Source organism: Muntiacus reevesi, chromosome 5, assembly GCF_963930625.1.
Source record: "Muntiacus reevesi chromosome 5, mMunRee1.1, whole genome shotgun sequence".
In the NCBI taxonomy this organism is placed as follows: domain Eukaryota; kingdom Metazoa; phylum Chordata; class Mammalia; order Artiodactyla; family Cervidae; genus Muntiacus; species Muntiacus reevesi.
Window position 1 is genome coordinate 18,164,222 of NC_089253.1, and position 24,947 is coordinate 18,189,168.

Sequence of the window (24,947 nt, forward strand, 5' to 3'; positions counted from 1 at the left end):
GTCCAGAGGCCAAAGTCTCTAGCCTCCTTAGGAAAACAGGTCTTACTTTTCCAGGGAAAGCCTCTTCTGGATATTGGTTTGTTTTTAATTTAGCCATTGGTGTATTCTTAGAAAGTGAAGTATTAAGTTGAGAATATTTTAAGTGTCCTCTAATTCATTTGCATCTTTTTCATGTTTTTAGGGGTAGAAGCCTCTAAAATTTACCTTTGGGTTATGATCTTACTAATAGATTGAGTAGTAACCTTGAGAGTATCTTTTCTGATCCTCACCTTTTACAGATGGGAAGACAGTAGCCCAGAGGGAATAAGAGATTTGTCTAGAATAATGTTATTGGTCAGAACCAGGCATTTTTATTATTGTTTTCAGTAGCCATATTGCTCATTCTGCCTATTGAGTCTCTGTGTTTTCCAAGGTTCTTTTCTTTCTTCTTTATTCCCTATAGCATTTGCCAATTTCAACCATTACCATAACTTAAAAGCTTGTAAATGTTTATTTCAAGTCCAGCCTCTCTACAGTACTCAAGATTCACACCTGCAGTTGCCTGCTGGACATTTGTCTGCAGACGTTTTTGGGAATGTAAAAACCAGAATACAGCAAACAATACAAACTTACCTCCTCACCAAAATAAGATTATCTTCCTAAATTCACGGCTTCTAGTATCATTTCCACTTGTCTAGTTTCCCAAATGTGACTCTTATTTGTCATTTTCCTGAAGTTTTTTCTTTACAAAATCCTTTCCATTCTTCCTCAGTTTTTTTTTTTTTTTTTTTTTTTTGCCTTGGGTTCTTTGTCAAGGTGCTAATATTCTATAAACAATTCTAAAACACTTTGGAGGAACTCCTGTACCTACAACTATTATAAGCTATGTTACAATACACTGTGGTCAAGTATCTTACAAGAACGGTATGAGGCAGCATCGAGTATTAAAAGTATGTTTAGTAATGAGACAGGAGACTGGCTTTTAGACCTGCCTCTTCCATTTATTTGGATTAAGTTCTTTTACTCACTGGGGCCTCACTTTTGTTATCATAAAATGAGGAGATTGGATTAGTTATTTTCTGTAAGTTTTCATAATTATTTGTCCTTTTTTATCCTTCTGCCCACATCACTTCAACAGTGCCTGCAAGCTTTGGAGTTTCTGCATTCGAACCAAGTTATTCATAGAGACATCAAGAGTGACAACATCCTGTTGGGAATGGATGGCTCTGTCAAGCTAAGTGAGTAGGAGTAATAATAGCTTCTCTTCCCTCTGGAACCCTGTCTCCTCTGGGATAGTAATCATGTAAGAATAGCTATAAGACTCACCAGAGAATCTATTTCCTTGGATATGCAGGCACTTTATATTACTCAGCACTATAGAGGATGACATTTTTTCCCCACTCATTTATATGTTCAATGAAAAACATTTATTGTGATGGGCACCAAGGATACTTTTGCCTGTATTTAAGTAGTTCTCAATCTACTATGGGAAACATAAAATACATAATTAGAAAAAAGAGTTTAGTGTAATAACTTTCATTCATTCATTTAGCAAGCTTTATAAAATGTCTGTTTATGTGGTTGGCCATCTGAGAATGAAACGTGAGTAAAAACACGTAGTTCTTTTTTTTTTTTCCATTTATTTTTATTAGTTGGAGGCTAATTACTTTACAATATTGTAGTGGTTTTTGTCATACATTGACACGAATTAGCCATAGATTTACATGTATTCCCCATCCCGATCCCCCCTCCCACCTCCCTCTCTACCCGATCCCTCTGGGTCTTCCCAGTGCACCAGGCCCGAGCACTTGTCTCATGCATCCAACCTGGGCTGGTGATCTGTTTCACCATAGATAACATACATGTTTTGATGCTGTTCTCTCAAAATATCCTACCCTCGCCTTCTCCCACAGAGTCCAAAAGTCTGTTCTGTACATCTGAAACACATAGTTCTTATTGAAGGCCTTGTAGTTAAGTAAACATATAATTGCAATATAACGGGAATGAATTGCAGGCAGAACATTGTGTTTAGAAGTGTAAGGACCAAGAATCCAGACAAACAGGTTGTGTCATGGGCAGATGGGCAGCTTAGGGGAATACTGTTAGCAGTCTGTACCCTGGGGCACAAGGGGAGGAACTTATTAAAGCAGGGTCATGCCTCAGTTCAGTTAAGTGGCTCAGTCGTGTCCAACTCTTTGCGACCCCAACTGCAGCACGCCAGACCTCCCTGTCCATCACCAACTCTGAAACTTGTTCACACTCAAGTCCATTGAGTCGGTGATGCCATCCAACCATCTCATCCTCTCGTCCCCTTCTCCTCCCGCTTTCAATCTTTCCCAGCATCAGGTCTTTTCAAATGAGTCAGACAGCCAAAGTATTGAAGTTTCAGCTTCAGCATCAGTCCTTCCAGTGAATATTCGAGACTGATTTCCTTTAGGATGGACTGGTTGGATCTCCTTGCAGTCCAAGGGACTCTCAAGAGTCTTCTCCAATACCATGAATTCAAAAGCATCAATTCTTCAGCGCTCAGCTTTCTTTATAGTCCAACTCTCACATCCATACATGACTAGTGGAAAAACCATCTCTTTGACTAGACGGAACTTTTGTCGGTAAAGTAATGTCTGCTTTTTAATATGCTGTCTAGGTTGGTCACTTCTTCCAAGGAGCAAGTGTCTTTTAATTTCATGACTGAAGTCACCAGCTACAGTGATTTTGGAGCCCGGAAAATAAAGTCTGTCACTGTTTCCCCATCTATTTGCCATGAAGTGATGGGACCAGATGCCATGATGTAAATTTTCTGAATGTTGAGTTTTAAGCCAGCCTTTTCACTCTCCTCTTTTACTTTCATCAAGAGGCTCTTTAGTTCTTCACTTTCTGCCATAAGGGTGGTATCATCTGTGTATCAGAGGTTATTGATATTTCTCCCAGCAATCTTGATTCCAGCTTGTGCTTCATTCAGCCCAGCGTTTCTCATGATGTACTCTGTATATAAGTTAAATAAGCAGAGTGACAGTATACAGCCTTGATGTACTCCTTTCCCAATTTGGAACCAATCTTTTGTTCCATGTCCACTTCTAACTGTTGCTTCCTGACCTGCATACAGATTTCTTTAAGAGGCAGGTCAGGTGGTCTGATATTCCCATCTATTGAAGAATTTTCCACAGTTTGTTGTGAGCCACACAACAGAGGCTTTGGTGTAGTCAATAAAGCAGAAGTAGATGTTTTTCTGGAACTCTCTTGCTTTTTAAATGACCCAGCAGATCTTACCAATTTGATCTCTGGTTCCTCTGCCTTTTCTTAAACCAGCTTGAACTTCTGGAAGTTCACAGTTCATGTACTGTTGAAGCCTGGCTTAGAGAATGTTGAGCATTACTTTGCTAGCGTGTGAGATGAGTGCAATTGTGTGGTAGTTTGAGCATTCTTTGGGATTGCCTTTCTTTGGGATTGGAATGAAAACTGATCTTTTCCAGTCCTGTGGCCACTGCTGAGTTTTCCAAATTTGCTGGCATGTTGAGTGCAGCACTTTCACAGCATCATCTTTCAGGATTTGAAAGAGCTCAACTGGAATTCCATCACCTCCACTAGCTTTGTTTGTAGTGATGCTTCTTAAGGCCCACTTGACTTCACATTTCAGAATGTCTGGCTCTAGGTGAGTGGTCATACCATCCTGATTATCTGGGTCATGAAGATCTTTTTTGTATAGTTCTTCTGTGTATTCTTGCCACCTCTTCTTAATATCTTCTGCTTCTGTCCTTTATTGTGCCCATCTTTGCACGATACATTCCCTTGGTATATCTAGTTTTCTTGAAGAGATCTCTAGTCTTTCCATTCTATTGTTTTCCTCTATTTCTTTGCACTGATCACTGAGGAAGGCTTTCTTATCTGTCCTTGCTATTCTTTGGAACTCTGCATTCAAATCGGTGTATCTTTCCTTTCCTCCTTTGCTTTTTGCTTCTCTTCTTTTTACAGCTATTTGTAACGCCTCCTCAGACAGCCATTTTGCTTTTTTGCATTTCTTTTTCTTGGGGATGGTCTTGATTCCCATCTTTTGTACAGTGTCACGAACATCCATCCATAGTTCTTCAGGCACTCTATCAGATCTAATCCCTTGAGTCTATATGTCACTTCCACTGTAAAATCATAAAGGATTTGATTTAGGTCATACCTAAATGGTCTAGTGGTTTTCCCTACTTTCTTCAATTTAAGTCTGAGTTTGGCAATGAGGAGTTCATGATCTGAGCCACAGTCAGCTCCCAGTCTTGTTTTTTGCTGACTGTATGGAGCTTCTCCATCTTTGGCTGCAAAGAATATAATCAGTCTGATTTTGGTATTGACCATCTGATGATGTCCATGTGTAGAGTCTTCTCTTGTACTGTTGGAAGAGGGTGTTTGCTATGACCAGTGCATTCTGTTGGCAAAACTCTATTAGCCTTTGCCTTGCTTCATTCTCTACTCCAAGGCCAAATTTGCCTGTTACTCCAGGTGTTCCTTGACTTCCTCCTTTTGCATTCCTGTCGCCTATAATGAGAAGGACATCTTTTTTGGGTGTTACTTCTAGAAGGTCTTACAGGTATTCATAGAACCATTCAGCTTCAGCTTTTTCAGCATTATTGGTTGGGGCATAGACTTGGAGTACTGTGACATTGAATGGTTTGCCTCGAAATGAACAGAGATTATTCTGTCATTTTTGAGATTGCACCTATGTACTGCATTTTGGACTCTTGTTGACTGTGATGGCTACCCCATTTTTTCTAAGGGATTCTTGACCACAAGAATGTAGTAGTAGTATGGTAGTAGATATGATGGTCATCTGAATTAAATTCACCCATTCCAGTCCATTTTAGTTCACTGATTCCTAAAATGTTGATGTTCACTGTTGGTATATCCTGTTTGGCCACTACCAATTTGCCTTGATTCATGGACCTAACATTCCAGGTTCCTATGCAATATTGCTCTTTACAGCATTGGACTTTGCTTCTATCACCAGTCACATCCCCAACTGGGTGTTGTTTTTGCTTTGGCTCCATCTCTTCATTTTTCTGGAGTTGTTTCTCCATTGATCTCCAGTAGCATATGGGGCACCTACCGACCTGGAGATTTCGTCTTTCAGTGTCCTATCTTTTTGCCTTTTCATACTGTTCATGTGGTTCTAAAGGTAAGAATACTGAAGTGGTTTGCCATTCCCTTCTCTAGTGGACCACATTTTTTCATGCCTAGTTGTAGATGATTTAGTTTTCATGTCTAGGAAATAAAATAAGGACCTAGTAACCAGATACTGGTGTATGGGGATGGTTTTCAGGAAGAAAGCAGAATTGGGGCAGGTAATAAAGGTCAAAATGGGCAGTTTAGCCTTTAATGCCTAGTGTTTCTGGTTTGAGGAGGGATAGGAAGGCAGAACTCATGTTTCATGTTCTTCCTTAAAGCTGAACAGGGTACAGCCTAGGAGTAGGATATGAAGGTGGCGGTTGTGTGACTCCAGCTTTGTAGAGAGAAGGGATGTAGTGGCTAGGACACAGGCAGAGCTTGATATCTCGGGGTAGGCACACATTCAGTATTTACAGAAGGAACACTCTGCATATGAATCGTTTTTGTCTTTTCTGTTTCAGCTGATTTTGGATTTTGTGCTCAGATCACCCCAGAGCAGAGCAAACGGAGCACCATGGTGGGAACACCGTACTGGATGGCACCAGAGGTTGTGACCCGGAAAGCCTATGGGCCTAAGGTTGACATTTGGTCCCTCGGCATCATGGCTATTGAAATGATTGAAGGGGAGCCCCCATACCTCAATGAAAACCCTCTGAGAGTGAGTGTTACTAGCCCCATATCAAGATGTTTGGGCTGTTGGTTTTTTCTTTTCTGGATCAAACTAGGCAGTGATACAGTATACATGCTTAAGGAAATGTAAATTAGCAGTCATTCATTCATGTATTCAGTGATTATTTGAGTTCTTATGGGCAAGAAACTGTTCTGATAATAAGAAAACAAATTAATATATAGTAACAGAAGGTAAGAGCTGTGAAAGAGTAAGGGGCTTAAGAGAGTAAGAGGGGGAAGGAGGGAGAAGTGTGCTGTTTTATTCTAGGTAGAGAATGGGTTCCTCTTGTATAAGTTATCTGAGGAGAAATCTGAAGGAAAAAAAAGGAATGAAAAAATAGAAAAATTAAAGAAAAAAGGAATGACCCTTGAGATTAATCTGATGTAAGAATTTTTGAGTTATCAAGTGTATAAAGAACTTGTTTAGAGAACGTACTTGATACATCCTGGGGAAAACCAAGGAGACTAGTGTCCCTGAAGTGAGTAAGCAGAATGGACAAGGTTCTGACCATGTTAAGTTAAAATGTTTATTAGACATCTTGAGGGTGGGATGTTTTGAGAGAACAGCATCGAAACATGTCTATTATTTAGGGTGAAACAGATCACCAGCCCAGGTTGGATGCATGAGACAAGTGCTCGGGCCTGGTGCACTGAGAAGACCCAGAGGGATCGGGTAGAGAGGGAGGTGGGAGGGGGGGATCGGGATGGGGAATACATGTAAATCCATGGCTAATTCATGTCAATGTATGACAAAAACCACTACAATATTGTAAAGTAATTAGCCTCCAACTAATAAAAATAAATGAAAACAAACAAACAAAAAGAACAAAAAACAAAAAAAAATGTTTATTAGACATCTTAAGTGAAGGTATTGAGTAGAATTGGGCATAAGAGTTCAGAGTTCAAGAGTGAGCATTCAGGACTTGAAATACAAATTTATTAGTAGGTATTATGTAGTTGGTTTATTTAAAAATCAGAGGTAGATGATAATGAGATCACTCACCTAGGAAGTGAGGTTAGAGTAATGAGACCTGGGATATATTCATATTTACAAATTAGAGGAACCAGCAAAGTTGACCAATGAGCGGCCTTCCTGGTAGAAGGAGACCTGAGAGACGTGTCCCGGAGGCCAAGAGGACAACGTATTTTGAGAAGGAGGATGGACCAGTGTCAAAAGTGACTAAGCTGCATTTAAGATAATGCTAAGAAATGATCATTAGATTTGTCCGTGTAAAGGTTATTGATGACTTTGACAGTCAGTTTCACTGGAGTGGTGGGAATGAAAGCCTGGTAGAGTAAATCCACCAGAGTGAAGAAATGACATGTATAAGCAGTTACTTTTCATCGTTTTCTTTCAAAGGAATTTTGCAGTTATGCTAACAGAGAAGTGAGTAGAGCCATATCTTGAAGTGGAGACTAGGGGGATTTTCTTTTTTTGTTTGTTTTGAAGATGATATTGTCATAGCATGTTTTTGTGCTGATGAGAATTATCTAGTAGAGAGGAAAATGGTCATGTACAAGAGAGATGTGACATCTGTAGAAGAGATAGTGATATCCTTAAGTAGATCAGGGGGATTGGATCAAGTACTGAAGTAAAGATCATCAAATTAGAACTTGGACAGTTTATTATTATAATAGGAGAAGGAAAGCAGCGTATGTGAATATAGATACAAGTAGGTTGGTAATTTTGATCGTGGGCAAATGTGAGTTATTCTGATTGTTTTTATTTTGTTGTTTATTCCAGCCTCTCACTCAGTGCCAGAATTCCCTGAGTTTTGTTGCTGATAGACAGTCATGTAATTTTAGCCTGTTACCTCTTGGATAGCCTTAATTATTGAAAAGTGCTTTAGTGTACCAAACTAAAACTACCTTCCATAGTTTCTTCCCTTGGCTCCCAGTATTGCCCTGTGGATCCACATGCCATTCATCTTCCTCCACCTTAGAGTGGCCTTGAAAATGATGATGAGTAATAGTGACAGAAATAAGACTGGGATCAGAGTCAGAGGACATGAGCTTGTGTAAACAGCATGATCCCAAGCATCTCTCTTTATGTTTTAGGACTTTATCTGTGAAATGGGGATGATAATTCTTGCCCTGCCTATTACCCAGAGTTATTGTGGTCATTAAATGAGATAGTGTTTGTGTAAACACTTTATGAAATAAAGTGCAGATTGCTTTAAAAGATTTAGTATGATTATATTTTTCTTTACCTTTCCCAGGGGATGGCTTCATATTAGAGAACCAAGATGGTAGCACTGAAACAGATTGCTCCTTTGCAGAACAGTTCCTTTATATGTTCTTTTCCTGCTGGAAGAGATCAATTTATAGATGACTGAGATGATGGCACCAGGAATAATAAATTTCCTTCAGCAAATGGGCAGGTGTTTAACTCAGTAGGCTAAATGTGTAATAAACCATTTAGATTTAAGTCAATAATAATAATAATAATTCCTTGGATCTGTAACACACTTAATAAGCTTATGAAGTGCTTTCAGTATATTATCTTGTTTTATTTTATAGACATGTGAGATAGGTACTGTTAACATCACTGTTTTACAGATGAGGAAGTTAGAAATTCACTGGAAATTTGGCTCTTAAGTCATATTCTCTCCAGTATACCAGAGCTGCCTCTTTGTCTTCTGAAGGCAGAAAGCAGCCGACTGTATTTCTAGAGGGCCTGTCTGGGAACCAGGAACGAACCCCAGGTAGAGCCCAGGGCAATTCTCTGTTTGTATTTCCAGGCCTTGTACCTCATCGCCACCAATGGGACGCCAGAGCTTCAGAACCCAGAGAAGCTGTCAGCTATCTTCCGAGACTTTCTGAACCGCTGTCTTGAGATGGATGTGGAGAAGAGAGGTTCGGCTAAAGAACTGTTGCAGGTAACTGTCCCTATGTAGGGAGGCACCTAATTCAGGAAGTCACATTACCAAGGCTTTTTTGCTGCATTTTTGTATGGCTGTTATAGAACTAGGCTTTTCTCCTAGCATGGCCCACATTCCTTTTTCCCTCATCTTGTTCATCCCTGGACCTTTGCTCATGTTACTCCCTTGGGCTCTTCCTCAGCCTATTATAACTCTGTACTTTCTCCTAGGCTGTATCTTACAGAGTTACTTTCTGAGCTCTTATTGAACTTTGCATGTATCTTCCTTTGGTGCTCGTTTTATTCTGCCTGAATTAGTCTGGCAGAGTGTGAGTCTTGATGAGAAGAAATTCTTTGACATGAAAATCTTACACAAGTTATATTTTACTGGGATAAACCCAAAAGATAGATTTTCAGGAAAGAATATCAGAAGAGATTCATTTAGAGGATAGTTAGTGCCACATTTCAAGTGTTCCCAGTTTCTTCATTGGAAACCCTTACAGATGGTGGGAATGAGAGTCTGCTTGTTTGTTCACTTATTTCAATTTTTTGGCCATGCCACATGGCATGTGGGATCTTAGTTCCCTGACCAGGGATCAAACCTGTGCCCTCCGGCAGTGGAAGCTTGGAGTCTTAACCATTGGATCACCAGGAAGGTCCCTATAGTCTGCTTGTTTGGAGTGAGATCCTGACAGGGTGTGGGGAACCTGAAGTTGGGGGTTTACCAAGTTTTATATATTATACCAGCTTAATCCTGAAGTTATAGTGTAATTATTTTATATGGTTTCAAAATTTGCTTTTAGTTGACCACATTATCTATATTTAGCATTTTTGTCTCAGTTACAATTTCTCATTACTAGTGTTATTTTACTACATTGCCAACTGGTGATTTAATAAGTGTGACATGCAACTTAATGACAATGAGTAACGTGTAGATTTGCACAGTCAGTCAGTATACAAAAGTCATAAAACTTTTGTATTTTGAGGACTAATGCAGGGCAGGGCAGGGCAGGGCAGGATGTACCATACTGCATCACATTAAAGCTAATTATGAACAATTCTGTCTTCCTTACTGTTAGTAGATCATAACTTCTATGTTATTAATCCTTGGTCTCCTCTTACCTGGGACCTGAATCAAAATAGGTATTCAGTGGGAGAAAACATTTGCAAATGATATGACTGATAAAGCATTAATATCCAAAATATATACCAGCTCATACAACTCAGGAAAAAAAAAAAAACTTACAAACAACCCAGTTAAAAAATGGGCAGAAGACCTGAATAGACATTTTTCCAGAGAGAAAATGCAGATGGTCAGCAGGCACATGAAAAGATGCTCAGTATCGCTAAGTATCAGGGGAATGCAAATCAAAACCACAGTGAGAAATCACCTCACACCTGTCAGAATGGCTATCATCCAAAAGAATCCAAATAGCAAATGTTGACAAGGATGTGGAGAAAAGGGAACCCTCCTACACGCTTGATGGGAATATAACTTGGTACAGCCAATATGGAAAACAGTATGGAGGTGTCTCAAGAAACTAAAAATAGAACTATGATATGACCCAGTGGTTCCAGTCTTGAATATATATATGAAAGAAACAAAAACACTAATATGAAAAGATACATGCAACTCAATGTTCATAGCAACGTTATTTATAATTGCCAAGATATGTAAGTGACCTCAGTGTCCATCAGGAGATGAATGGATAAAGAAGATGTGGATGAATACTACTCAATGATAAAAAAGAATGAAATCTTGACATTTGCAGCAACATGGATGGACTTGGAGGATATTATGCTAAGTGAAATAAGTCAGACAGAAAAACAAATACTGTATGACATCACTTATATGTGGAATCTAAAAAGTAAAATAAACTAGTGAATATAACATAAGAAACAGATTCACAGATATAGAGAACAAATTAATGGTTACCAGTGGAGAGTGGGAAAGTGGGGGAGGGACATTATATGGGTAGGGTATTAAGAGATACAAATTATTATATGTAGAACAAGCTGCAAGGATATATTGTATAACCCAGGAAATATAGCCAATATTTTATAATAATTATAAATGGAGTATAACCTATAAAAATTGTGAATCACTATATTGTATACCTGTGATTTATGCAGTGGCTTCCCTAGTGGCTCAGTGGTAAAGAATCTGCCTGCCAGTACAGTAGAGGCAGGTTCAATCCCTGGTTGGGAAGATTCCCCGGAGAAGGAAATGGCAAGCCACTCTAGTATTCTTGCCTGGGAGAGCCGATGGGCAAAGGAGTCTGGCGGGCTACAGTCCACGGAGTTGCAAAAGAATCGGACATGGCTTAGTGACTAAAGAACAACATCAAACTTACATAACATTGTATATCAACTATACTTCAATTAAAAAATAGGTTCAGAAAATGTTTGAAGTGAATAGAATTGCTTAAACCTTCATTGAAATGTTACCTTCTGGAGATATTTAGCATCTCTTTGTAATCAGAGTTACTGACTATAGAGCATTGATATATTAGATATGAGATCTGGGTTCTGCCAAACCCATTAGTTTCTAGCATCCTTTGGGACAAAACTCCTTATAAAAGGCAGTATATATAATACAGGATCCTTTTCCTTTCATATGAAGTTTTTTCTGGAAACACTAAGCTTTGGGAAATGTGCAAGTAGTCTAAGCCTTAAGATGATATTGTTAACCAGGTATTAAAATACAGTTACTGAAAGATTAATGCCTTCTAGAGTTTTTTTCCTGATATAATAATACATGACAAATAATAAATGCATTGTGTTGAAACTTTACCACTTTCTAGGTGCTAAGCACTTTACATATTTTTTTAATCTATTCTTTTTTAATAAACCTGTGATTCATAGGTTTTGTATTCCCATTTTTACAGGTGAGGAAACTGAGATTTCAAGTGTTCAATAGCTTTGCTTGATTAAAGTAACTGAGAAGTGGTGGATCCAGGATTTAAACTATGTGTATTTGGCTCTCAAGTGTGTATATTCTTGGCCACTGCCTGGCTCCGAGTATTAAAGCTGGAAAGACCTTAGGGCTTATCTTGTCTGATTTGTTCATTACAGAGAGAAGGAAACTGAGGCCTCCTAATTGGGTGTTGGATCATGCTGCTTTCTCAACTCAGGGGAGTTGTATAAACATGCAATCTGAGAACACTGACTCTAACTTGTTACTGTACATTGTAAATATTCTAAACGATGACTTTCAGAATCTCAGATCATGAAAGCTTCACATCTGTTTCTCCTGTGAGAATGATACATATGGATAGAAATAATACATAGGGGCTTTTGTTGGAATCCATATCTTCATAATTTAGCCAAGATCTTTTATTCCTTTTGTAGTAATAGTTTCTTATTCTCAGTACCTCTTTGAATCCCATCTCTGTTCAAAAAGAATTTGAAGCACTTCTAGCAAAGAATATTTATAGATATTTCTATATTTAGAAATATAGAAATTTTAAAATTTAATGGGTGTGTATACACATATACAATATGATTAATAAAAGAGACTTAGGAGGATGGCCAGAAGAATCAAACATGCTAATCATTTGCATTAAATAGTTTTGTTTAAACATCAAATTTGGTTCTTAGTGTCCTGGTAACGAAGACAGAAAAGAAAATACATTAGTTAGTTCCTATGTTTCTTATCCAATGGGAGAAACATCCTACACCCTCAAGACACAAAGTCTTTTCACTAGTAAATGAAGAAAAGTCATTTTTAGTTGCGAGTTCAGAGTTCTATAATGACCATTTTCCATAATGTTTTTTTTTCATAATTTTTTTTTTACTGAAAACATAAATGTAATTTTCAAATGGTGTTTTTTCCACAATAGTCTTCTTTAATAGTTGTGGTATGACCCACAGTATAGCCCAGTGAAAGTGATTTGGAAAAGGAACAAGTTTTTCCTGGGTTAATTAACCTTACTAAACTCAAGGATAGAACAACAAATTCCCAAATCAGTGCTTCTGAAATGCAGCATTGTAGTGTACCATTCGAAGAAGGCAGTGGCAGCCCACTCCAGTACTCTTGCCTGGAAAATCCCGTGGATGGAGGAGCCTGGTAGTCTGCAGTCCATGGGGTCGCTAAGAGTCGGACACGACTGAGTGACTTCATGTTCACATTTCACTTTCATGCATTGGAGAAGGAAATGGCAACCCACTCCAGTGTTCTTGCCTGGAGAATCCCAGGGACGGGGGAGCCTGGTGGGCTGCCGTTTGTGGGGTCACACAGAGTCGGACATGACTGAAGTGACTTAGCCGCAGCAGCAGCAGTGTACCCTTGGGTCACAATCAGTTAATAACCTTCCCTCTGAGCTCATTATTGTTCTGATTTTCACCATATTTTGGATTTATCTAATATTAAATGAAATCTTACAGTATGAACTCTTCTTGTGCATGTCTTCTTTCATGTAGCATGTCTTCTGTAGGATTCGTCCTATTATCAGTGTATCAATTATTCCTTTTTATTGCTCTGTAATTTTTGTATAGTATTCTATGAATATAATGTTACTTGTTCTTTCAGTCTCTTGGACATTTAGGTTCTTTCATTTATGACTGTCATAAGTAAAACTGCAGTGAGCATTTATGTGTGTGTCTTCTGGTGAATTCAAAAACTTCTTTTGAAATAGATCTAGAAGTAGAATTGGTGGGATATAGGATAGACATGTATTTAGCTGTAGGTAGATACTGCCAAGCAGTTCTTCAAAATGACATGTTATCTTTGAAAGATGTCCTTCCATTTGAAGCTGATGATCTGCACAGTATACAAACATGGATGCCCTGAAAATCTTGTAATGGTTACTGAGGGAGAATGGTAAATTGTTATGTGTCTTTTGTTCTTTTTCTCCTTTCTAGCATCAATTTCTGAAGATTGCCAAGCCTCTCTCCAGCCTCACTCCACTGATTGCTGCAGCAAAGGAGGCAACCAAGAACAATCACTAAAACCACATCACCCCTTTCTCATTGTGCCAAGCCTTCTGTGAAATAAATGCTCATTTCGGAAATTCCAACCCCTGAGGCTCTTCCTTGCCTTCTCCTCCCATTTCCTGGTCTAGTGCTTTCAAGACTGATCCTGGAAAACCATGTGTCCAGCATTGAAGAGAACTGCAATTGACTAATTGGATGATGGCCATTTTAAAATAAGGAATTTGCTCCCAATCTGTGGATGTGAGGGTGATTTATGATCAAGGGCTTACATAAATAAATCCTTGGACTCCTATTTCTCCCCCCCCCCCCCCCGCACCAATCAGTTCTTGACTATATAAAGTTTTGACTTTATAACATTATCAACTTGTGATCAGTTGAGATATTTTTCAGTGCTTGCTTTTCTGTTATCAGACTGCCCAAACACATTATTGTACTTGAAAATCAGAATAGCTCAAGGAATGCCATGGGGGTGATATTCAGCCAGGACATGAAATGGCTCTTCTTTCTGGACCATGACTTTGACACAGCTGATCCTGATATGGGTGGGAGAGCTACCGTATTTTTCTTTGTGTATGCTTCAAGCATCTTTTTGGGAGGATCTAGATCCAATCGTGTTCCCCATGCTATTTCTTGTGAAATGATCTTGGCTATGTAGCAGCTTTTGACTCCCTAAATCCCCTAGGCTGCTGCCCCCATTCTGTCTTTGTTTAGAACATTGAGAAGTTTCCTAGGGCACATGCTAGGTGAGAGCAGTGTGAGAAGTCAAGGGAAAAAAAAAAGCTGCTTTTAGAACAAAGCTGGACATCAGCACCTGTCCAGCTATACCCATGTGATGTTTCAAGAACTCAGCATGTTTTTCCATCTGCAACATGGAGCTAAAAGATTAACTCATCTTGTGATTGCCCTAGTCACTGGGTGAAAGAGAAAGATCTCCAAATCTGAGACTACATGTTAGTTTTGGATGTATTTGTTGGCCTGAGATGATAGTCTGCCAGCTGTGAGGGGACCCTGTTTTTACTCTGCATGGCCAAGCTCTCTGCAAATGGAAATGCTTGCACTGGGTGTTGGGGATGTTTGCTACCTCCTGCTGTCTTTGTGGTTTTGGTCCTCCCATTATTGTAGGACCCCTGACCAGCATTGTGGCTTGTCATATTAGCCCCAATGGCTACCTTGTCATGCTCTGAGGTACCACTGCCTCTGCAGTTTTATTTCCTTCAATAAAAGGAGATGAAAATATTCTATTTGGTGTATGCCTTTCTTTCCTTTTCCCCCTTCCCTTCTTTTCTGATTTCTTATTTTGATATTTTCTAAGTTAAGAAAAAATATACATTATAAAAATATTTTTTCTTCCAGAATCATTTGAGATTAAGTTGCAGATAAGATGCTGCTTTACCACTATATACTTACTTTATTGTGTATTCTTTATTCTTAACACTTTTGCAAAGGTGAAGACCCATGAAAGCCAGTGGTGTAGTTTGAAGACCAAACAGTCAGAGAGCAGTGGTGTAGAGTCTAGTGGAAGTCTAGGGGATTCCCTGGTGACTAAGTGGTTAAGATTGTGCCCTTCCATTGCAGGGGGCATGGGTTTAATCCCTGGTCAGGGAACTAAGATTCTGCATACTGTGTGACGTGGCCAAAAAAAAAGGAAAAAAAGCAGGTCTGCACTGCTATATTTAAAATGGATAAGCAATAAGGCCCTACTGTATAGCACAGGGAACTCTGCTCAATGTTATGTGGCAGTTTGAATGGGAGGGGAGTTTGAAGAAGAATGGATATATGTTTATATTTTTGACTGAGTCCCTGTGGTGTCCACCTGAAACTATCACAACTTTGTTAATCAGCTATATTCCAATATAAAATAAAAAGTACGTGGAAAAAAAAAGGTGGGTCTAGTGGTAGAAGTCTGATTCCTCAGAATCAGGAGCACTGAGGACAGGAGAAGATCAATGTCCTATTGGTAGAGTCAGAAAATAGCCTTCACATTTTTGTTCTGTTCAGACTGTCAGCTAATTGAATGATGTCTACCCACATTGAGGAGAATCATCTGCTTTGTTCAGTCCATCAATTCAAATGCTAAACTCTTCTGGATACACCCTCAAAGACACACCCAGAAATAACCTCCTGATGACCCAGTCAGGTTGACAGAATTAGCCATCACACACTCCATTCCCACCTCCAAATGAAGGCGATAACTCCAGGGAGGACTGATCACCTGACAACTCTTAGAATGCTGTGTGATTATGGCTTTTAGATCAGGGGGTCAAAAGTGATGATTAGTGAGACCTGATACTGTCTTATGAAGAAAAATGCAGAGCAACACGAGATCCTCTTGTAGTTACTGAAAGGACAAGTACGACTGGATTGCTTCTGTGTAAGACAGAAGGAATATTAGATAATGTTCCAGAAGAAATGATGAAGATCCAAAGATTGTACTTCTTTACTCTTAGACTGCAGTGGTAAACTGGTTAGTCTAATGAGGGCTGAAAATTGTTAGTTAATTGCCTCTCTGGAATTTTAGAGTTGATTGGTTGGGTCATGTCTGACTCTGCAACTCCATCAACTGCAGCATGCCAGGCTTCCCAGTCCTTCATCATCTTCTGGAGCTTGCTCAAACTCATTTCAGTGATGCCATCCAACCATCTCACTCTCTGTCGTCCCCTTCTCCTCCTGCCCTCAGTCTTTCCCAGCTTCAGGGTCTTTTCAAATGAGTCAGCTCTTTGTGTCAGGTAGCCAAAGTATTGGAGCTTCAGCATCAGTCCTTCCAGTGGATATTTAGGACTGATTTCCTTTAGGATTGACTGGTTTGATCTCCTTGCAGTCCAAAGGACTCTCAAGAGTCTTCTCTTAACACCACAGTTCAAAAACATCAATGCTTTGTTGCTCAGCCTTCCTTATGGTCCAGCTCTCACATCTATACATGACTACTGGAAAAACCATAGCTTTGACTTGATGAACCTTTGTTGACAAAGTAATGTTTCTGCTTTTTAACACACTGTCTAGGTTTGTCATAGCTTTTCTTCCAGAGGGCAAGCGTCTTTTAATTTCGTGGCTGAAGTCTCCATCTGCAATGTTTTTGGAGCCCAAGAAAATAAAGTCTGACATTGTTTCCATTGTTTCCTCCTCTGTTTGCCTTGAAGTGATGGGACCAGATGCCGTGATCTTGGTTTTCTGAATGCTGAGTTTTAAGCTAGCTTTTTCACTCTCCTCTCTCACTTTCATCAAGAGGCTCTTTAGTTTCTCTTTGCTTACTGCCATAAGGGTGGTATCATCTGCATATCAGTGGTTATTGATATTTCTTCCAGCAGTCTTGATTCCAGCTTGTGCTTCATCCAGCCTGGCATTTTTCATAATATACTCTGCATTTAAGTTAAATAAGCAGGGTGACAATATATAGCCTTGATGTACTCCTTTCCCAATTTGGAATCAGTCCATTGTTCAATGTCTGGTTCTAACTCTTGCTTCTTAACCTGCATAGTCAGGAGGCAGGTAAGGTGGTCTGGTATTTGCATCTATTTAAGAGTTTTCCACAGTGTGTGGCAGAAGTCTTCTTGGAGGAGGTTGCCATTAGCCCCACCATAGAGTCTCTGAGCGGACGACCCCAAACTGGGGAACACTTATACCAAAGAAGTTCCTGCACTGTTGCCAAAGTTCTAGGGCCCACAATAGATTTCCCAACATGGAGATCTGGCAAAGAAATTGAGAACCCTCAGAGAATTTGACATAGCCATAGAATATGACAAAAACTGGTTAGAACCAAGATGGCAGAAGATTTGACTTCCAGTAGACCTTGAGCCTCATTATATGCGCATTATAATGCATTAGCATATTCTAAATGACACATCCACCAGCACCATGATGGTTCTGAGACCAACTATGAAAAGCCAAAAGTGGGTGATGGCCTAATCCTGCAACTTTCCACCCTTCCCCTGAAATAGTTGGAATAATCTTCCCACTCATTAGCCTTTGATATTTCCCAGCCCGTAACTAACTATAGCATATTTCAGGGCCTCTCGAATTCTGAGATGGCCCACACTCTTGTCTGTGGAGTGTATTTCCCTTTCCCCCAAGGCTGTTCTTGCTTTTTGAGATGAACCACATTCTGTCTATGGAATGTGTATCTCTCTAAGTAAATCCATTTCTTATCTATGGCTTTGTCTCTCACTGATTTCTTTCTGTGATGAGTCGTAAAGAACCTGAGCTTCATTGAGTCCTGAGATGAGTTGTGTGATCTCAGTTAAAAGACCATGGGTTCAAGTCCCAATCTGGCTTTTGGCTGGGTTTGAGTCCCAGCATGTGGGTTCAACTACCATCTCAGGTGCAGTGTTCCACAAGCATTAGCTCTCCTGTGAACTTTCCAACAATTTAAGCATGTGATGACTGTGTAATCAAGCAGGACCCCATTGGGCTCTGCTGGACGACACAAAAGTGGTTCTGTATTCCTAGTTTCTTATTTGCAGGATCAAGGCTTTGACCTTCTAGACATTCCTGAGTTCCAAAGAGCAGATTCAAACAGTTTCTAGTCAGTAAAGTAAGGAAATGCAGAAACAAAGGAAGAACAATCAGGAAGCTGTACTGCAGCCATTAAAAACAGGATCCTGGTTCCTTCTCAAGGAATATACATTAAGTGTCTTTGAGTACTTCGGTAGGAACTAAAGCCTCTACACAGGTAGACGATGGCAACTTTAGGCTGAACACAAGATTCTTGGAATACTGACCTGTTACTTCACCACCGACCAGTCAGAAGGAGTCATACACCCTGCAACCCTCATCCCAAATTTTGGCCTATAAAAACTTTTCCCTAAGAAGCATTGGAGAGTTGGGATTTTTGAACATGATCCACCTATTCTCCTTGCTTTGCCCTGCAGTAAGCCTTTCTCTGCCCCAAACTGATGTTTGGGTTTGTTTGGCCTTACTGTGCACCTGTGCATGCGTGGTCAGTCGCTCAGTCAGGCCTGACTCTGAGATCCTATGGCCTGTAGCCTGGTAGGTTCTTCTGTCCATGGGATTTTCCTGGCAAGAGTTACTGGAGTGGGTTGCTATTTCCTCCTGCAGGAGATCCCCTGACCCCGGGTCCAACTCATATCTCCTGCATTGGCAGATGGATTCTTTACCACTGAGTCATGCAAATTTTTGTTCGGTATCATTTACTATGGGGATATCTAGACATCCACTCACATAATGAAATATTCTTCATTTCCACACAACTTAACAGCAAATTTCCTTACATTTCATTGCCTTCGGAGTGTGGAACCAGAACTCTGAAACTGTCTACTCAGATAATCACTGCTTGTCTAATTTTTATGAGTACTGAACACATCTGTCCCCTATATGTTAGTTTTCTATTGCTGCGTGACAAATTATCACAAACATCATGACTTAAAACAACAGAAACTGTCTGACAGTTTCTGTAGGCCATGATAAAGAAGCATGGTGGAGCATGATGTGGTTGTGTTACTGAATCAAGTCTGACTGCTCTTTGCTCAAAAATCAATAATTGAGAGAGAGACAGACGAATGTTAGAAAGGAGTTGCTTTTAAACAGAATGTCAACAATCTGGGAAGATGGTGGATTCATTGTCTCCCGAAAACCATCTCCAAAGATTCTGCCCCTCCCTGAAAGTTTTTAAAGGGAAAAAGGGAAGTAATATCAGTTAATCATTAAAATAATGGGGGTTAGAGTTGTCACCATCCCCCACTATACAGGCTGTTGTGCAGGCTTGTCAACTTCTTGTGATTTTTTTTTTTAGATGCTATTTTGTTCACACAGTTTATTCACAAAATTACTGAAGGGAAAGAGATCTGATCATTGGTTAATTCATTTCTACTTCATTGATCTACCGAAAGAGCCAACAGATTAGGAAAAATATTGTGTGATCAAAAGATTTGAAAGGTATGCCAGGGCCAGAGAAAAATAGAGCATGGGGGTGCCTGGTTAAGGTTAGTGACAAAAGGGTGCACCTTACAGTGAACCCTTCCTGCCGAAAGCCGCTTACAAATCACCACTTGTTAGAACATCATTCCATTTCTATGGGATTATGGGCAAAGGTTGGTCTTCTATAACTATCATGCTGACATAGGGCACCATGTTCTTGAGTGGAAAATATTGGCATGGGTCTGTACCATCTCTTTGCTGACTATTATAGTTGCCCATTTACATAAAAAGGCAGAACAAGCTACAATTATTTTGATGTCCACAAATATATACATTATTATGAACTATAGTGTTAATCCCATTCTCTTAAGGCCAGTTCTTGGAATTGTGCTAGCCATAGATTCAGTATTACTTAATATGGAGCAGTTCATAGTGTGGTTGCAATCCAGTCATCCTGCAGTTGTTTTCCCCCTCTGATGTCAGTTACAGTATCTATAGAACAACTCAGGAACATGCTTCAGACACTGAATCTGTGATTGTATTGTCCTAATCATTAGCTGCTTGAGCCTTCTCATTTTTGACTCAGGAAGGCCTGGAAGACTTCAGCTTTTCTATAAAGAAGAGGCAGGAGATATGGAGGGGGCCTTTGTACTGGGGTGGGGCAGGTGGCACAGGGTTCTGCTTGGTTCCAGCTGGATTTTTGTTCAAGCTCCATCAGGCTGAAAATCCAGGTGTTAGTCAGGGTTGTAGTTCATGTGGGCATTGGAGTCATCTTCCAGTCTCTCTGGTTGTTGGTTGAATTCGTTTCCTTTAGGACTGGGGTCCTCTTTCTTTTGCTGGCTGTCAGCAGAGGACCCAGCCAGCTTCTAGAGGCTGCCTGAAGTTTCTTGCCACATGGCTCCCACAGGCAGTTCACAAAATGAGTGAACATAGCTCTTTGATTTCCACTTTTCTCTTGGCAATGCCAGAGAAAACTGCTTTTAAAGGGCCTATATGAATAGGCCAATCTCACTTAGATAATCACACTGTCTTAAAGTCAAGTGATTTGGGAACTTAATTACATCCTTCACTACAGGACCTTAGATATATCCAACTGAATACAGAGTTCCAGGTCAACGCAAGGAGAGATAAGAAGGCCTTCTTAAAAGGACAGTACAAAGAAGTAGAGGAAAACAATAGAATGGAAAAGACCAGGTATCTTATCAAGAAAACTGGAGATACCAATATAATATTTCATCCTAGGATGGACATGATAAAGGACAGAAATGGTAAGGACCTAACAGAGGTAGTGGAGATTAAGAAGAGGTGGCAAGGATACACAGAAGACCTATACAAGGTCTTAATGATTGGAATAACCACTCACGTAGAGCCAGACATCTTGGAGTGTGAAGTCAAGTGGGCCTTAGGAAGCATCACTATGAATAAAGCTAGTGGAGGTGATGGGATATCAGCTGAGCTATTTAGAATCCTAAAAGATGATGCTGTTAAATTGCTGCACTCAATATGTCAGCAAATTTGGAAAACTCAGCAGTGGCCACAGGAAAGGTCAATTTTCATTCCAATCCCAAAGAAGGGCAGTGCCAAAGAAAGGTGTTCAAACTACCAGACAATTGTACTCATTTAGCATGCTAGTAAGGTTATGCTCAAATTCCTTCAAGCTAGTTTATAGCAGTATGTGAACCAAGAACTTCCAGATGTATAAGCTGGATTTAGAAAAGGCATAGAAATCAGAGATCAGATTGTCAACATTTGTTGGATCACAGAGAAAACAAGAGAATTCCAAAAAAATATACTTATGCTTTATTGACTATGTCAAAGCCTTGACTGTGTGGATCACAACAAATTGTGGAAAGTTCTTAAAGAGATGGGAATACCAGACCACCTTACCTGTTTCCTGAGAAACCTGTATGTGAGTCAAGAAGCAGTAGTTAAAACTGAACATGAAACAATGACTGGTTCAAAATTGGGGAAGGAATATGACAAGGCTGTATATCATTGCTCTGTTTATTTAACTCCTATGCAGAGTACATTAAGAGAGGTAATTTCTTCAGTTCAGTTCAGTTGCTCAGTCATGTTTGACTCTTTGTGACCCAATGGACTGCAGCACGCCAGGCTTCCCTGTCTATCACCAACTTCTGGAGCTCAAACTCATGTCCATCGAGTTGGTGATGCCATCCAACTATCTCACCCTCTGTCGTCCTCTTCTCCTCCTGCCTTCAATCTTTCCCAGCATCAGGGTCTTTTCAGATGAGTCAGTTCTTTGCATGAAGTGGCCAAAGTATTGGAGTTTCGGCTTCAGCATCAGTCCTTCCAATGAACATTCAGGTCCGATTTTCTTTAGGATTGACTGGTTGGATCTCCTTGTCATCCAGAGGACTCTCAAGAGTCTTCTCCAATACCACAGTTCAAAAGCATCAGTTCTTAGGCACTCAACTTCCTTTATAGTCTAATTCTCACATCTATACTTGACTACTGGAAAAGCAATAGCTTTGACTAGACGGACCTTTGTTGGCAAAGTAATGTCTCTGCTTTTTAATATGCTGTCTAGGTTTGTCATAGCTTTTCTTCCAAGGAGCAAGCATCTTTTAATTTCATGGCAGCAGTCACTATCAACAGTGATTTTGGACCCAAGAAAATTAAGTCTGTCACTGTTTCTAATTCTTAGACAGGTTGATAAGAAGTCTGGGGTCCCCGAGGAGGAGAAAGGGGTATGGGGCTCTTGAGGAGGAGAAAGGGACAAACTTTTTTTCTATATTGCTTTGTCTTAGTCACATAAGATTTATCTTAAGCTCTGAGTTGTTATGAAAACAATCTTTAACACTAACTTTTTTCAAACCCAGAGCTAATGATTATACAACAAAACAACTCATCTTGCTCAAGGGTGTGTTTTCCTTAAGCTCTGTACTAATGATTATATGACAACAATGTATCTTGCTCAAGGACATGTTTCTTCTTAACAGGAACCTTCTGACTAATCTTGTTATCTTAAGACATATGACTGGGTCTGGTAAAAGTATGTAAGGCCTTGATAAGAGTAGCAAGGGGGGCCCTCTCCATTCCCCTTCTGATGTCTATGTCAGAAGCTTTTTCTGTCCTTTTTCACTGTAATAAAACTTCTGCCACACAAAAGCTCTTAGTGATCAAGCCTGGTCTCTGATCCCAAAGCTAAATCTTCTTCAGAGATCACCAATCCAACATCATTCCTCATAAGCTATCAACATCATGCTAAATGTTGGGCTGGATGAGTTACAAGCTGTTATCAAGATTGCTGGGAGAGATATCCTCAGATATGCAGATGATACCACCCTAATGGCAGAAAGTAAAGAGGAATTAAAGAGCCTCTTGATGAAGGTGAAAGAGGAGAGTGAAAAACTGGCTTAAAACTCAGCATTCAAAAAAGTAAGATTATGGCATCTGGTCCCATTACTTAATGGCAAATAGAAGGGGAAAAAGTGGAAGCAGTGACAAACTTTATTTTCTTGTGCTTCAAAATCACTGTGGACGGTGACTGCAGCAATGAAATTAAAAACTGCTTGCTCCTTGGAAGAGATACTATGACAAACCTAGCTAGCATATTAAAAAGCAGAGACATCACTTTGCTGACAGAGGTGTGTATAATCAAAGCTATGGTTTTTCCAGTAGCCATGTATGGATGTGAGATCTGGACCATAAAGAAGGCTGAGTGCCGAAGAATTGAAGCTCTTTTGACTTGTGGTGTTGGAGAAGATTCTTGAGAGTCCCTTGGACAGAAAGGAGATCAAACCATTCAATCCTAAAGGAAATCAATCCTGAATATCCACTGGAAGGACTGATTCTGAAGCTGAAGCTCCAAATATTGGCCACCTGATGTGAAGAGCCAACTCATTGAAAAAGACACTGATTCTAGGAAAGGTTGCAGGCAGAAAGAGAAGAGGGTAGTAGAGGATGAGATGGTTAGATAGCATCACTGACTCATTGGACATGAATTTCAGAGAACTCCAGGATATAAGGGAAGGACAGGGAAGCGTGGCCTGCTGCAGTCCATGGGGTTGCAAAGTGTTGGACTCAACTTAGCGACAGAACAACAACAACACAGTACCTAGATCTCTGTATGACTGAACAACTGAGAAAAGGTACATGTATGCCAAAGGCAGGGAATCTTGGGAGGCTGTCAGTTTGTTCAGGCTGCTTAACAAAATACCATGGATTGGGTAGCTTATAAACAACAGAAATTTATTTCTCACTGCCCTGGAGGCTGGGACCTTGAAGATTATGGTGTCAGTATGGCCAGGTCTTTTATTTTCTTGGGCTCAAAAATCACTGTGGATGGTGACTGAAGCCATGAAATTAAAAGATGCTTGCACAATCTTTCCATTGTTTCCTTCCATGCACCTTTTATTTATAGTGACCTCTTTGCTAATCTGTCACAATGCTGGATCAGTTACTAGATGCAGTAAGGAGAGCTCTAAGCATTCCAGTGTTTCCTAACACATATGTACTCCCAGTTTTCTATCCTACTCCATTGGATTACTACCCACTACCTGCCTGTGAAATTCACTGTGAGCAATGGAGTGTTATGTCCCAGGTTTACTTGTTGCCCCACCTCCTGGGATGAGAGGATTCTTGAACAATAGAGTGGGGAAGACTAGAACAATAGAATGGGAAAAATAATACAATGGGTAAGACTCAAGTTCTCTTCAAGAAAATTGGAGATACTCAGGGGATATTTCATGCAAAGATGGGCACAATAAAGGACAGAAATGGGATGGACCTAACAGAAGCAGAAGATATTAAGAAGAGGTGGCAAGAATACACAGAAGAACTATACTAAAAAGATCTCATGACCCAGATAACCATGGTGGTGTGATCACTCACCTAGAGCCAGACATCCTGGAATATGAAATCAAGTGAGCCTTAGGAAGCATCACTATGAACAAAGCTAGTGGAGGTGATGGAATTCCAGTTGAGCTATTTCCAGTTCTAAAAGATGATGCTGTGAAAGTGCTGCACTCAATATGCCAGCAAATTTGGAAAACTCAGCAGTGGCCGCAGGACTGGAAAAGGTCAGTTTTCATTCCAATCCCAAAGAAAGGCACTGCCAAGGAATGCTCAAACTACTGCACAATTGCACTCATCTCACATGCTAGCAAAGTAATGCTCAACATTCTCCAAGAGAGGCTTCAATAGTACGTGAACTGAGAACTTCCAGATGTTCCAGCCAGATTTAGAAAAGGCAGAGGAACCAGAGATCAAATTGCCAACATCCATTGGATCATTGAAAAAGCAAGAGAGTTCCAGATTTACTTCTGCTTTATTGACTATGCCAAGGTCTTTGACTTTGTGGGTCACAGCAAACCGCAAAAAATTCTTAAAGAGATGGGACTACCAGACCATCTTTCTTTCCTCCTGAGAAATCTGTATGTGGGTCAAGAAACAACAGTTAGAATCAGACATGGAACAATGGACTGGTTCCAAATTGAGAAAGAAGTGCGTCAAGGCTGTGTATTGT

At 40.0% G+C, this 24,947-nt stretch overlaps 1 protein-coding gene across 6 annotated transcripts in view; it reads left to right on the forward strand.

Annotated features, from left to right (window-relative positions):
• Positions 1 to 14,827, forward strand: part of PAK1 (p21 (RAC1) activated kinase 1) — a 162,170-nt gene extending 147,343 nt beyond the window's left edge. For all 6 annotated transcript variants that reach the window (XM_065937214.1, XM_065937213.1, XM_065937216.1 and 3 more), the window contains 4 exons: positions 1,118 to 1,217; positions 5,586 to 5,782; positions 8,535 to 8,672; positions 13,517 to 14,827. In XM_065937214.1, coding sequence (XP_065793286.1) covers positions 1,118 to 1,217; positions 5,586 to 5,782; positions 8,535 to 8,672; positions 13,517 to 13,603 — 522 coding nt within the window. In that variant the 3' untranslated portion in view covers positions 13,604 to 14,827. The remainder of the gene's footprint in view (positions 1 to 1,117; positions 1,218 to 5,585; positions 5,783 to 8,534; positions 8,673 to 13,516) is intronic.
• Positions 14,828 to 24,947: the final 10,120 nt, after the last annotated feature.